Below are 13,856 nucleotides of genomic sequence, written 5' to 3'. Positions count from 1 at the left end.
GAGGATATGGGGCACCAGGAGATCTATCTCTGGACCATGGCTGGATTTACTTGGAATCTCTTGTTGGTCCCACATGGCTTTGTTGTCAGTCTTCAGACTGTCCCTTGGTCCTTGATAAACATGAGATTTCTATTTGCTTTCCAAGGTTCTCACTTTGCTGCTGGAATCCAACAGTGCAAAAGACCTAGCCTGCCTGATTGCTGGGTACTACAGGCTGTTAGTTGACCCAGTTACCTCCATTTTCCTCTGGCCTGGAAACAAACAACAAGCGCACCGTGTATCCGCAGAGGAAGGTGAGGCACTGAGTCTTGCCCCAGTAAGGACAGGCCCCTTTCACTGGCCTTGTAGGTAAGGGCAGCCTAAAGGGAGGTGGTGAATTGAATTGAGCCGAGGCTTCAGCTCAAGTGGATGAGAGCTATTTCTCTGTTTATTTCCTAGTAAACAATTGATCTTTCATAAATACTAAACAAAGAAGCTTTCTTTGTATCTGAAATTTTCCTGAAACCAAAGAATGCTGTGGAAGAGCTCTAGTTCCCTGCAGTATTTCCTACGATCGTCTCAGATCCACTGCATTTTATCATTATTTCTCAGCCAGCCATGGTGGCTCACACCTGTAATCCCAGCACTTTGTGAAGCTGAGGCGGGTGGATCACCTGAGGCCAGGAGTTTGAGACCAGTCTGGCCAACATGGTGAAACCCCATCTCTACTAAAAACACAAAATTAGCCGGGCATGGTGGCACACGCCTATAATCCCAGCTACTTGGGAGGCTGAGGCAAGAGAATCACTTGAACCCAGGAGGTGGCGGTTGCAGTGAGCCGAGAGTGTGACATTGCACTCCAGCCTGGGCAACAAGAGCGAAACTCCATCTCAAAAAAAAAAAAAAGAAAAGAAAGATTATCATTATTTCTCATCAAAAAGCGATGTCACTTATTTGTTCAGGAAGTATATGACCTGGCTTCTCTTCCATACCTAAGCACTCTTTTGCAATCTCTTGAAGTATAAAAGAACATCTGGGAGGCCGAGACGGGTGGATCACGAGGTCAGGAGATGGAGACCATCCTGGTCTACACGGTGAAACCCCGTCTCTACTAAAAAATACAAAAAACTAGCCAGGCGAGATGGCGGGCGCCTGTAGTCCCAGCTACTCGGGAGGCTGAGGCAGGAGAATGGCGTAAACCCGGGAGGCGGAGCTTGCAGTGAGCCGAGATCGCGCCACTGCACTCCAGCCTGGGCAACAGAGCGAGACTCCCCGTCTCAAAAAAAAAAAGAACATCTCTGCAAGGCAGGTAAGACAGTTTCCCCCAGGCCAGCTCCCAGTTTCTGCCAGGCTTTTGCTTCAGCATCATTGATGCAGCATGTCCCCAGGGCTATGCTGATAAATGTTGAACAACTCCCTGCAGGGGGACAAAAAACAATTTGAAGGAATTGCCCAATTCCATGGTGTCAACACTCTCACCGTGGCTAATTTCAGGCTACCACCACGTGATGTCACTGAATGTGGAGATGGGAAGAGGTGGTCAGTAGCACACCATTGTAGAGTGTTTCCTCTATATGGATAAAGTAGAAATCAGCTCAAGACAATAGGTATTAATACAATAAGTAAAACGGAAAGTGATGAGTTTGGAGTATCTGTTACCTTTGTTTTTGTTTTTATTTTTTATTTTTAGAGGCAGTCTCGCTCTGTTACTCAGGCTGGAGTGCAGTGGTGCAATCTTGGCTCACTGCAGCCTCCGCCTCCTGGGTTCAAGTGATTCTCCTGCCTCAACCTCCCGAGTAGCTGAGATTACAGGCACATGCCACCATGCCCGGCTAATTTTTGTACATTACTAGAGATGGGGTTTCACCATGCAGGTCAGGCTGGTCTCAAACTCCTGACCTCAAATGATCCGCCCACCTTGGCCTCCCAAAGTGCTGAGATTACAGGTATGAGCCAACGTGCCGGCCTGTTACCTTTGTTGTTACACAATATATTTATGAACAAAGGGTGACTCCTCAGAGTCTGCTCAGGGAGACAACACAGAGTGGGAACAGGGCTGTTGTGGAGAGGCTGGGGGGTGACTGCTGCTGCCTGTCAGAGAAAGTCCTCTAGAGGAAGAGGTATTGGAAGTAGATCTTGAAGAACATGCTGGAGTTAACCAGGCACAGAAAGGAAGACAGATCATTCAAGGCCGAGGGGCCCTGGAGGAATGACCTGAGGAAAAGGCCATGACCTGAAAGAAGCTCTCCCTATGGGTGGCTGGAACATGGCAGGGAAGGCTGCCATGGGGGACTGGGTGCCTGAGGAGGGGCTGGACCATATTGCCAGAGAGGAAAAGGGAGATGGTGAAAAGAGATAGGAGCCCCACCATGAGAAGGGCAGCCAGACTGCAGAGGAGACCTCAGGGCCATTCTGTGAGGGAGACACTAGACTGAAGGGGAGGCATCAAGACCATCCTGTCGGGGGGACTAGACTACGGAGGAGGGTTCAAGGCCATCCTGGGAGAGGGGGAAGAGCCTGCAGAGGAGGCCTTAGGGCCATCCTTTGAGGGAAGGGAGGACTAGACTCTGCATGAGGCGCCATGGCCATCCTGTGAGAAGGGTAACAAGGCCATATTGTGAGAGACTGTAACTGTCGTGGGGGCGGTCAGGCTCTTCCCCATAGGCAGGGCAGCCATCAGAAGGTGTAAGCAGGGTGTGATGAGGTCAGAGAGAAGTTTGAGAAAGATCATTCTGGAGGCTTACAGGAATAAAGAGATTGCAACCTGGCTCAGTGCTCCCCACCCTCCTACCATTAATCCTTCCTGAGAACCTGCAGCTGGATGAGTTTTCACTATCCTACAAAGCCCGTAGCACCCATGGATCCAGAAGGCCAGGCTTTAGAATGGTGCCAGCCTAGCAGCCTCATACTCCCCATAAAATTGCTAAAAATGTAGATTCTCAGGCCCCACTTCTAGAGATTTGACTCAGTACTTCAGGGGTAGGGCCAAGGATCTGTTGTATTTTTAAAATATGATTCCCCATCTGACTTTGATGCCCAGACAGGACAGAATTGAGGTCTGGGGAGGGGCTTAGCAAACCTGGGCAGTGCTGCCCCTGCAAAGAGGAATCAAAGTAAATACCACATTTCTATGAACAGACAGTTCTTCTTGGAGGTGGGGATGGAGTTAATCCAGCCTCCTTTAGCTCAGAGAGATGTGGGACAGGCGGTCTGATACTGTGGGGAGAACATGGAAGTTGGAGTCCCTCAGATCCCATGTTGGTCAGTATAGCACGGTCTTAGGCCAGCCACCTTCTGGCCCTCAGTTTTCTCATCTGGCAGGTTTGTGTGGGGGTCGGGGCGGCTAGAAGGACACACAGGCAGGAGAGTTCTGTTGTGTAACTGTTGGTGTACCCTGTGTTGCAGGCTATGAGTCCAGGGCCTGCAGTGACTCAGAGGAGTCCTCTGAGGTGGACTGCGTACTCGAACCTCTCTCTGACAGGTGCCTGGTAAAGCTGGCACCCTGCAGATCACTCATAAAGGAGGAGCAGCCTCCTGGGAACAGCCCCACACCTGAGGTGGCTAGGAGGGGCCCCAGCACCTGCGGGGCCAGCAGCACGACAGACAGTGCCGAGTCTGAGGCGTCCGACTCAGCCAACACGGAGAGCCGCGGCTACAGGACCAGCGGCTCGAGCGAATCCATGGACGCTCTGGAAGAGGATGACTTAGATACCTGCTCCTCCATCAGGTCCGCTTTCTTCCATTTCGGCTCGCCAAGCCTCCCAGAGAGCATTGACTCTGACAGCCAGGAGGAGAGAAGCGGTATTGAAACCAGTGGCTTCCTCTGTCTCCTGGACCTGGCCCAGAGAGCCAACCCCCAGTGCCAGAAGACAGAGTTTTCTGAGAGTGCCGCTTTGGAGACATTTGGCTGGGCACCAGAACTGAGCACAGTCAGGTTGGACCCCAGGCTGTATGAAGGCAGCCGCGCCGACTACTACAGCCTGTGCTCCAGTGTCTCCCCGGCCAGCTACCTGAGTGACAGTTCCGACAGCACAGCTTCGCGGCAAGGAGGAGCCCCGCCAGCCTGGGGTCAGCAGGGCTGGACTGAGGCCCAGCCCAGTTCCATGCTGGAATCCCTGGCCCTGCACCCACCATTGGCCTTTGAGGATGGCAGCTCAGATGAGGAATACTATGACGCGGCTGATAAGCTCACTCCCCCAGGCCCCCCCTCAGGTGAGCCCTCCCTTGCAGGCCTGCAGACACAGCAGGCAGCTCCTGAGTGCCTCCTGGGGGCGAAGGCCCGGGGCCAAGCTTGAGAGGAAGACACATGAGTGAAACAGGGTCCCTGACCACTTCTGAGGAGGTAGATACAGATTCCGTGGATGAAATTTTAGGCATCATGGCAGGGCTGCAAGGGAGGTTCAGAGAACTGTGGCAAGCAGAGATGGAAGGGATTCGTCCAACAGTGGGAATCAGGGAAGGCCTCCCAGAAGAGGGGGCAAATGGGCTAGGCCTTGTGGGAGGGACAGAATTTACACAAAAGAAAAGGGCTTGACAGGAGTGCCCGGCAGAGTGAAGTGGCTATGTCATCACTGATCGTGAGGCTGCATTAAAGGAGGCCGTGAAGCAAGAAGAACCAGATGGACAGGCCGTCTGGGGTCTAAGGGACTCTGACATCAGAAGGTGGGGGATCTGGTGGCTGTGTTTCAATCAGGTTCCTCATACATTCCTCCACCGCGAGTGTGGAGGGTCTTTCCATGTAGGATGACTTCCCAAGTAGAACTGAGATCCGGGCAGGACACACACACACACACACACACCGCATTCTGAAGGAAACATACTGGAAACGAGCACGTGGATGTCGAAGGTGACCTGCCAGAAGCTAGGAGATCTGCAGCCCTTGTTCCTGTCTCGGCGCTTTCCTGCTGCTCTCTGATCCTCTATTCCCTGCCCTCCTGTGCTCTCCTACTGTTCTGGAGAGAAAGGCCAGCTCCTCTGGGAGCCCTGTCAGGCCCTTTGAGGCCCTCTGTGACATGGCCTCTGCCTGTGTCTCTCCCTTCTCCTGCATTCCTGCCATACAGCCCTCCTTGCCACTTTCTACAAGTGCCTGTTTTTTCCCTCCTCCAGCCTTTGCACATGCTGCTCTTTCTGCCTGAAACACCCCTCCCCTGATCGTGGCTGCTGGTGCCATCCATCTATCAGATTCCAGTTGGAATTCACTTCCTCAGAGAACATTTCCCAGGCTTCCCAGGCTTCCCAGCCCAAGGCAGGTCTCCCCATCCCTGTCACATGTTCTTGCAGCACCTGAGCCTCTCCCTGCCTGGCACCTAGCATAGCCTGTAAATTACATATTTACTTGTATGATTCTGTGTTGATGTTTCTGTCCATCACTAGACCGAGAACTCCTTTGAGTGTTAGAACTATGTGTTTCTCATTATGTCCCCAGCACACAGTGTCTAGCAATTGTTGCTAAATGAATGAATGTAGTCTCCACCATCTACACTGAGTTCAACTGACTGTGCCCGTAAGGAAAGGAGAAACCATGGCCAGGCTGCTTACTGCTCCCCAAAGAACCCAGACAACCACTTTCCGTGCCCCCAGCCTTGCCCTGCAGGGCCAGCTGTTGTGCTGGGGGCAGGATGGAAGTGTGGCAGAAACCATCAGTCAGGGCCCTTTTATGGGAGTCTAGTCAGGGACATACGGGGTTCATACTGGACATTGTTGTTGTTGTGGTTTTTAGGGAGCCAGTGTGTTGCTGAGAAGAGAGCCAGAACTAGGATTCCTCAGCCTGGGTTCTGATCTGGTCCCTGACTCACTATTGGAGCCTCTCTGTCTTTGGGACTTAGAAACTCCTTGGTCAGTGGCTGTCAGTAGCCTAGGGCAGTCAAACGTGGCTGGGCATCAGAATCACCTGAGGAACCTTGTTTGAAAATCATAGATTCGGCCGCGCAGTGGCTCACGCCTGTAATCCCAGCACTTTGGGAGGCCGAGGCAGGCGGATCACCTGAGGTCGGGAGTTTGAAACTAGCCTGGCCAACATGATGAAACCCTGTCTCTACAAAAAATACAAAAATTAGCTGGGTGTGGCGGTGCATGCCTGTAATCCCAGCTACTTGGGAGGCTGAGGTCGGAAAGTTGCTTGAACCCGGGAGGTGGAGGTTGCAATGAGCCAAGATCACGCCACTGAACTCTAGCCTGGCCAACAGAGCAAGACTCTGTCTGAAAAAAAAAATAAAAATAAAACAACAACAACAACAACCTAGACCTTGTAGATTCCTAGGCCCTAGCCTCAGAGATTCTGACTCCTCAGAGATTCTGAGGAGCAGCATAGGACTTGATAGGGTTTCTAATAGCCTGCAGCCAGGTTAGAAATGACTGGTCTGACTACACAAGCTATCTGATTCTCAAGTGCTAGGCTCTGATCCTAATTCCTTCTGGCTGATTCCCAAGGGTTCTTCACAATACTGCCTCTCCTCCCAGAAAGATCCATCCTGGGACACACAAAACTCGATGCCTGTGACAGAGTTGTGGCCCCTTTGCATTCAGACATGAAATGGCAATAACAAGAATAGCTTCATTTTAGTGAATACCTAATGAGGTAGAGGCCTTGTGCTGGGTGCTTTATAAAAATGCGCTGATTAATTTAACCTGCACGGCAGCACTGATTGGCACTGTTGGCACTAAAAGACTTGGGTTAACATCAGCACAAAGAAAAAGTGTTAGGAAGTAAGATTGTTTATAGAATTGCTGGCAAACCTAAAGAACTGTGGATTCAGAAATAGACAGCAACCAGGCTAAGAGTCTAGTAACAGGATTCCCTACTTGTATTATCAAGATATTGTGGCTGGAAAGAATGGCTCTGCTTTTTTTTTTTTTTTTTTTTTTAATAAATGTCTTTGAGTTTGGACTTGTGGGGAATTTGTAGCTGATTGGCTGAGTTACTTGGCTGGCGTGGACAGAGCGTCTTCATGAACACTTCCAGCAGGTTCTAACCACTGGGGAGATGTCATTCCCTAAATCGAAGTTGAGGTGCTGTGACCAAAAGAAAATTAAATGGATTTTAGGCAGTCAAAAATTTAAAAATGTCTATCACAGCTGGGGGTGCGGTGGCTCAATCCTATAATCCAAGCACTTTGGGAGGCTGAGGTGGGAGGATTGCTTGAACTCAGGAGTTCAAGGCTGCCGTGAGCCGTGATCGCACCACTGCACTACAGCCTAGGGGACAGAGTGAGACCCTGTCTCAAAAAAAAAAAAAAAGTATCAGCCAGGCACGGTGGCTCACACCTGTAATCCCAGGCCTAAGCAGGTGGATCCTTTGAGGTCAGGAGTTTGAGACCACCCCGACCAACATGGTGAAACCCCATCTCTACTAAAAATACAAAAATTAGCCTGGTGTGATGGCAGATGCCTGTACTCTCAGCTACTCAGGGGGATGCGGCGGGAGAATTGTTTGAACCTGGGAGGCGGAGGTTGCAGTGAGCTGAGATCATGCCATTGCACTCCAGCCTGGGTAACAGAACGAGTCTCTGTCTCAAAAAAATAAAAAAAAGTCTGTCATTATTATTATACCCATCTTTCAGATGAGGAAGTTGAGGAGATCAGGATTGAACTTGCTCAAGTTTACACAGCCTGGCCAGAATTTGAACCCAGGCAAGCCCAAGGCCCCAGCCCCAAGCTCTATAAACCTCTTTGGTTTTCTGCTTTTTAATATATTTTTTGTTTCCGGACTCCCAGGGCCCAGAGATGTTTCTGCTGCAGAACCCAGTGCCACAAGCTTGCAGAATAAGGCCAGCACTTGTAGCCCTGAGAACAGCCTGCCTTGTGGGCCAGATGGAAGAGAGCCAAGCAGGAGGGGAGGAGTCAAGAAGTATGCCAAGACCCTGAGGAAAAGAAGGTCTTTCCTACAGACCGACTACACCTCTCAGGTCTCATTTCCCCTGGTGCCATCGGCCTCCCTGGAGAGTGTAGACGACGTGTGCTACTATGACAGGGAGCCCTACCTGGCCCTTGGTGCACCCTCCCCAACTGTGTCCTCTCTGCAGGACATGCAGGGTGAGCCTGGCCTTCTGGAGACAAAGGCCCTGGGGCTGCTAGCTCCCCTGAGGGAGACCAAGAGCACAAACCCAGCCTCCAGGGTCATGGAGATGGAGCCCGAGACCATGGAAACCAAATCAGTCATCGACTCTCGAGTGTCTTCTATTTCTGCCATTCGCTTCCGGATTGACCCCAACAATAAAGAGAATTCTGGTGTTGTCCCTGTTGCCAGCTCCTCAGCAAGCACTCCTCACTGTTCTAACCCAGGTTCATCTGGCCCAGATACTGCTCAGGCAAGGCCTTCCCAAATCTTACCTCTGTCTCAAGACCTGGATGGCACTGCCCCCAAAGAACCTGCCATAGAGCATGGGGACAGCTCCTTCTCCCTCTCCAGTGGCGACCCTAACCCAGACAGAGTCTGCCTGGCCAGCAACCCAGGGCTACATAATGTCTCTCAAGGAGACACACTAGAGCTCCAGTTGGAGCCCCATGTCCAGTTGGAAATGGGATTGGAATCTTTTTGTACAAATCATATGCAAGAAACTGCCCCCAAATACACAGAGCCTTTGTTGTCTCCTGGAGATGAGCCTGGAAGTGATGAATGTGGAATAAATCCAGGAGAGAAGATAGCCTCTATCCCTACAAAGGAAGAGCAACAAGGACAACTATCTTTGGAAAGAGACAGAGAAGTTACAAACAAAAATGGCACCAAGATATTTCAGGAGGAATCTAGGAAGGATTCAGGTGACTCCCTGGGTGATGTGTCAAATAATGTTTCACAGACTCTTGATATTAGTTCTCCAGCTGGTAAAATAGTAACCTCCCTTTCTTTAGATGCTCCTGTAACAGGGACTGAGCAGATCCCACCACATGGCCCTAGAGACCCTCAAGGACAGAGCAGAGAACCCCCAGGGCAAGCCTGCCAGGCTCAAGAACAAAAACTCTTCATAGAGTTGGATTTAGACCCTGATTTCTTTCTTGGGAAGCAGACAATTTCATCAGCCCTCCCTCCAGAGGGGATCAAGGCAGAGACACCTAACCATGTGACAGGGGAAGATAAAGCCCGTAGGGACAGCCCTGAGTGGGTCTGTTTTAATCCTGGGCCTTCCTTGCCAGAGCCACTACCACGTCCACAAGAGGATCCTCACTTAGAAACTTCAAACCATTGCTTTCTCTCAGAAGGCAAAAGTGACAGCTCTAGCATCTGCCTTCCTGCTGAAAAGTCTTTTCTGTGCTTTGCCCCAGAAAGCCGTCCTGAAGTCTCTGCCAGTCTCAGGATGGCTACATCTTTGGGTTTTGCAGGCATGAATGAGATGGTGGCTCCCAGGATAGGGATGGAGCAGTGCAGCTGTCAGTTCTCCTATGCCACATGCTTCCGTGGCCCACAGCCTGAGACAGAGGAAGAAGACAGGGACTTGGACGCACACCCCACGGCCCCCCTCACTTCACCGCCCTCTGCGGGAAGCCCCGTGGTTCTGCCCTGGAGGCCTGCCCGAACCCACAGCTGCAGCACTGCATCCCTGTGGAGGAAAAGCCACATCTGGCCAGAGTACTGCTCCAGGGCACTGAGACAGCTGAAAGCCACCCCCGCCAGCACCCCTGAGGGCTTCCTCCAGCTTATGGAGAGCTTGCTGGAGCTACAAGACATTTTAGAAACTTCCTGGGGGACTGGAAACAAACATCCCCCAGAGAAGTGCACCTGGCACTTTACCGAAAGCCGGAGCCGCCTCTGCATGGGCTCCCAGAAGCTCCTGTCGAGCTGTCAGCATGTGATCAGAATGGACCAGTCCCCCGAAGAGATGCAGGGGGCCGTGCGTGACACCTTCCAGCACCTGGTCCAACTGGCTGGCCTGTGCTTTCAGTTCACGGACTGTAGCCGCTGCTCCACCCGGCACAGGGAGGCAGCGGGGAACCTGAGGGATGTGGTGTACACCTACCATCAGTTTGTAGAGGCCGCTAAATCGACCTGCGAGAGGGGCTACCATGACCTGAGTGTGAAACTCCTGGCCCGTCAGTGCACGGCCCTCACAGCCGCGGTGTTCTGTTTGACCCAGAAGTTCCGGGCATCCACGGCCCTGTAAGCAGGTCAATGGCCCAAGGGCCTCCTGCCCTTTCTTGCCTTGGACACTTCCCTGAGAAGCCCCTTCCACTTTCCCACCCACCCTCTTCAAATGTTTACTATATAGAGTATTCAAATAAACTGCTGCTTAATCTTGGCCTGAGTCATAGAATTTGAGTCAAAAGCATTCATTTATATTCGTTCAACAAACATTCACTGGGTACTGCCTTTGTGCCAGGCCTTGGGATTTACAGATGAGTAAGACAAGTCTCTACCCCTGGTCAGGATGCTTATAGACTCTCAAGGGCACAGATTATTTAGATCACTATTAGCAAAGCATTTATCATAAAAGGAGCATACCCAAGGAGTGTAGAAGCAAAAGGAATACTCAAGAAGGCAGGGGTGAGGGAGAAAGGTGGGGGTCATTGAAAAACAGTCTTGACTTCTCATATCACACTTATTTGGCAATAACCTCTGCAAATAGGAGTGAATACCGGTGATATTTGATAGATTCGACCTTCACAAGTTTTTTGCAGCGCCTGCACCAGGAGGCCTGGGATTCTTGGCTGCCCCGCTGCAGCAAGCATAGATTGCCACTAGGTGGCAGGAAGTTCTTTACTTGCAAGGCCACACATGTGCTTTATCTGAAATTGATTGCATCCCTGAATCTTGCACCTTATTCCTGTTTTAAATATATAAAAAGTCGAACATTGACCAGGAGCGGTGGCTCACACCTGTAATCCCAGTACTTTGGGAGGCCGAGGCGGGCGGATCACGAGGTCAGGAGATGGAGACCATCCTGGCTAACATGGTGAAACCCTGTCTCTACTAAAAATACAAAAAACTAGCCGGGCATGGTGGCATGCACCTGTAATCCCAGCTACTCAGGAGGCTGAGGCAGGAGAATCGCTTGAAGCCGGGAGGCGGAGCTTGCAGTGAGCCGAGATCGTGCCACTGCTCTCCAGCCTGGGTGACAGAGTGAGAGTCCATCTAAAAAAAAATTAATAATAATAATAAATAAAAATAAAAAGTTGAACATTAAAGCCTTGAATTAGATTTGCCTTTTTAAGAATATTAAAGCAAAAGAAATATATTGGATACCTTTCTTACCCCAGTTGAGCCAGTTAATCCCAGTTCATCCCGGTGGACCTTAGACAAGCCATTTCACCTCTCAGTGCTTTGGCTTTCTTTTCTGCAAATTGGGATACTAATAGTGCCCATTTTATGGGATAGAAATCCAGCAAGTACTCAATCTAGTAAATGAAAAATGCTAGTTATGACTGTCGGCTCTTATGGATGTCTATTCTAGTCCGAAACCATACCCTGCATTTTGTTTTTAGACCCCAGGGAAACTGATTTTAAGCCTCCCTTGGGATGCCTCTTTGCCTGCTTCTCTGTCCAGGCCAAAGGTGGTTTAGTCACTCACCTTAGGCTATTAGAGTTCATTAAAGGAGTCCCTTGTCCGTCTGGTTGTGAGCTCAGTGCTGCCCCCGTGGCTTTTCCCTAGGGCTCCTCTTCTCCATCCAGCAAAAGCAGGAACAGAGAGGAGAGTGTTAAGTCACACACCTCAACTCTCTCCAATCAGAAGGAAAACAATACCTGAGAGAAGACGTGAAAAGGCATCCTTCCTTCCCATCTCCTGTTACCAATGACTTGTTATTAATAACTAGAAACCAGTTAACCAGTACTTGTGCCAGGAAAAGACATATTTTCTTGAGGCCTGTTTCTTAGAATACATTGAATACAATTTAAATGAGGCTCTTGAACACAGATTGGAAACAGTTTCATGGCAATGAAAAATAGGAACGACAGGGCACCAAAATAATAAAAATTGCCTAATGTTAAACGGGACTTAAAACTTTTGCCAGCAGAAAGCTATGAAGAGGTAAATCACTCATTTGTGTGAACACAACCTATGTGTTCACAAGTTTAGGGGAGGAGCTCGGGACTTCACTCAACAAGAATTTTTTTTTTTTTTTTTTTTAGATGGAGTTTCACTCTTGTTGCCCAGGATGGAGTGCAATGGTGTGATCTTGGCTCACTGCAACCTCTGCCTCCCAGGTTCAAGCGATTCTCCTGCCTCAGCCTCCTGAGTAGCTGGGATTACAGGCATCTGCTGCCATGTCCAGCTAATTTTTGTATTTTTTTAGTAGAGAGGGGTTTCACCATGTTACCCAGGCTGGTCTTGAACCCCCGCACCCAGGTTATCTGCCCACCTTGGCCTCTCAAAGTGCTAGGATTACAGGGGTGAGCCACCGCACCTGGCCTCAATGAGGATTTGAATCCTGGCTTTGGCCTGTGTTATTAGGCGTTTCTCTGGGCCTCAGTTTCCCCATCTGGATAAAGGAAATAATACTTTTCATTTAATGAGGGCCTACGATGTGGCAGATGCCTTATTTAGATACCTTGAATGCATTTTTCTAATATGGCCAACACCCTAGAGATTGTTGAATAACATATATTCAGCATTATTGTGACGAATACATAATCATGGAAGGCAGAAAGAAGACTGAAGCTTCCAGCTCAGCACTCAATAAGTGTTTGTTTCCTTTTTCTTTGCTTCTCCTCCCCTTGAATTCATTAACTGTCTTGAGTTGCTACTGTATGGAGCTGCTATTTTTCTCCACAGTTCCCATGAGGAGAACTAAGTTCCACAATTGCTGGGAAACCCTTCACTGTTTGTTGAAAAGCTAAAGAAGCAGGGGAAATTGCACCGTTTAGCACTTTCTTTGGAGTCATGCAGCCTCCAACATGAGATAGGCAGAACGGGGACTTGCTACCCTGAAATGCAAGAGTCAGTTGTTTAGTGACTAAGAAACGATGGGACATTTACACCTTTCCTTCCTTTTCCCACCCACCATCACATTGGCTGATTCATTTCTTTCAACAAACATTCGTGCGATGCCCATGCCAGGTGATGCCTGATGCAGCATTATGAATGTAACTAATTGGGGAAGAATCATTATATTTTGAAAAGCTCCTGATAGAGATTGGGTGATACGTGGAGACAGAGGCTTACAACATAAGGCACGGTTCACTCAAGGCCTCCAAAGAGAACAGATAAGGTGCTGTGAGGGGTCTAACGAGAGAGAAGTCATTTTGGGTAAGGGGCAGAGTAGTAATCAGGGAAGGCAGCGTTCCTGCAGAAGGCAGCATTAAAACTAGCATGTCAAGAAGTATTTATTGAGTGTCTACTGTGTGTCAGGTCCTGGATTTGACAGATAGAATTTGGATATGTCAAGAACGTAGAGAAAAATCATTCATTTACTCTGTCAACAAATATTTACTATGTAGTGGCACTGGGAATACAACCATGAACATGGCAGACATAGTCTCCTCAAGGAACTTATAATTGTAGGAAAGACACAGAAAAAAAAATCCATTACCGACTGAGAGGTAACAAAGAAAACAAGAAGATGCCAAGACAGGGATACAATGAACCAATCTTGCCAGAGTGGTCCTCAGGAAAGGCCTTTCTGAAGAGGGAATGCTGAAGCTGGGACCTAAAGTATAAGAAGCCAGCCATGGAAAAGTGAGAGGAAAGGGAACAGTATTTGCAAAGGCTCACAGGGCATTTGAAGCATTTCAGGATCAGTACAACTGGAACATAGCAAGCTGGAGAGGAGTGATAGGAGATGAAGCTGGGAGGTGCATGCAGGAGCTGGGTTGTATAATGCAAGACCTCGGAACGGGGGTTAGATTTTACATCAGGAGAGACACATAATCATATGGCAAACGGATGGAGTGGGGTTTGGGGCAAGCAATGAGACCAGCTAGAAGGTCTTTTCCTCCCACTGGAAAGTGG

The 13,856-nt window shown here is 49.5% G+C and overlaps 1 protein-coding gene across 4 annotated transcripts in view; it reads left to right on the top strand.

Moving 5' to 3' along the window:
- Positions 1-10,208, top strand: part of FRMPD1 (FERM and PDZ domain containing 1) — a 144,446-nt gene extending 134,238 nt beyond the window's left edge. For all 4 annotated transcript variants that reach the window (XM_030919919.1, XM_030919918.1, XM_030919917.1 and 1 more), the window contains 3 exons: positions 146-293; positions 3,385-4,191; positions 7,693-10,208. In XM_030919919.1, the coding sequence (XP_030775779.1) occupies positions 146-293; positions 3,385-4,191; positions 7,693-10,073 (3,336 nt within the window). In that variant the 3' untranslated portion in view covers positions 10,074-10,208. The remainder of the gene's footprint in view (positions 1-145; positions 294-3,384; positions 4,192-7,692) is intronic.
- Positions 10,209-13,856: the final 3,648 nt, after the last annotated feature.

The sequence above is a fragment of the Rhinopithecus roxellana genome, chromosome 16, assembly GCF_007565055.1.
Source record: "Rhinopithecus roxellana isolate Shanxi Qingling chromosome 16, ASM756505v1, whole genome shotgun sequence".
Lineage (NCBI taxonomy): Eukaryota > Metazoa > Chordata > Mammalia > Primates > Cercopithecidae > Rhinopithecus > Rhinopithecus roxellana.
Note: the sequence above shows the minus strand (reverse complement) of the source record. Positions and strands in the feature narration are given on the sequence as shown.